This window comes from Fukomys damarensis, unplaced genomic scaffold (genome assembly GCF_012274545.1).
Source record: "Fukomys damarensis isolate Sample0158 unplaced genomic scaffold, DMR_v1.0_HiC HiC_scaffold_33, whole genome shotgun sequence".
NCBI lineage: Eukaryota > Metazoa > Chordata > Mammalia > Rodentia > Bathyergidae > Fukomys > Fukomys damarensis.
The window spans coordinates 1251831-1252388 of NW_022900945.1; the positions used below are offsets into that span (position 1 = coordinate 1251831).

At 64.5% G+C, this 558-nt stretch overlaps 1 protein-coding gene across 1 annotated transcript in view; it reads left to right on the forward strand.

Moving 5' to 3' along the window:
• Positions 1 to 558, forward strand: part of Patj (PATJ crumbs cell polarity complex component) — a 150568-nt gene that overhangs the window by 15736 nt on the left and 134274 nt on the right. Inside the window, exons 9-10 of the mRNA XM_019204676.2 lie at positions 141 to 155; positions 250 to 271. Of these exons, the coding sequence (XP_019060221.1) occupies positions 141 to 155; positions 250 to 271 (37 nt within the window). The remainder of the gene's footprint in view (positions 1 to 140; positions 156 to 249; positions 272 to 558) is intronic.

Below are 558 nucleotides of genomic sequence, written 5' to 3' on the forward strand. Positions count from 1 at the left end.
AGTACGGGTCCCGGGGCCTCACCGGTTGGGAGCTGGGGCAGCCTCGGCCCAACTTCGTGGGAGCTGCGGGGAGCGGCCGGCCCTTACCGAGCTGCTTCTCAGGTCACAGCTTCTCTGTGCAGTTTTGTTTGGTTTTTGAGGCAGGGTCTCACTTTGTCGTTCAGGCTGGCCCTCTACTCACTGTGTAGGCTGGCCTCGAGCTCTCAGCAATCCTGCCTCCGCCTCCCCAGTGATGGGATTGCAGACAAGCACCACCACGCCCGGCTTCTGTGTGTCTGTGTTTGAGAGGCAGGATCTTGCTGCGTAGCCCAGGCTGGCCTTGAACGTGCAGCGATACCCCTGCCTTCGCAGCACTGTGCCTGGTTTAGGGTTAGGTCGTCTGCCCCTGGGCCATGGGCTCTGTGTTGTCTTCCTGTGAGGCTGAACGCCGGTCTGCGGGGCCAGGCCCCTGCGGAGCACAGTTGTCAGCACGCTTGCCGGCACTGCTCAGCACCACGCCGTCCTGTGCCACTGTGAGCCAGGTCGCCACCCCCGCGCAGCTGGGAGCCCCGGGCCGGC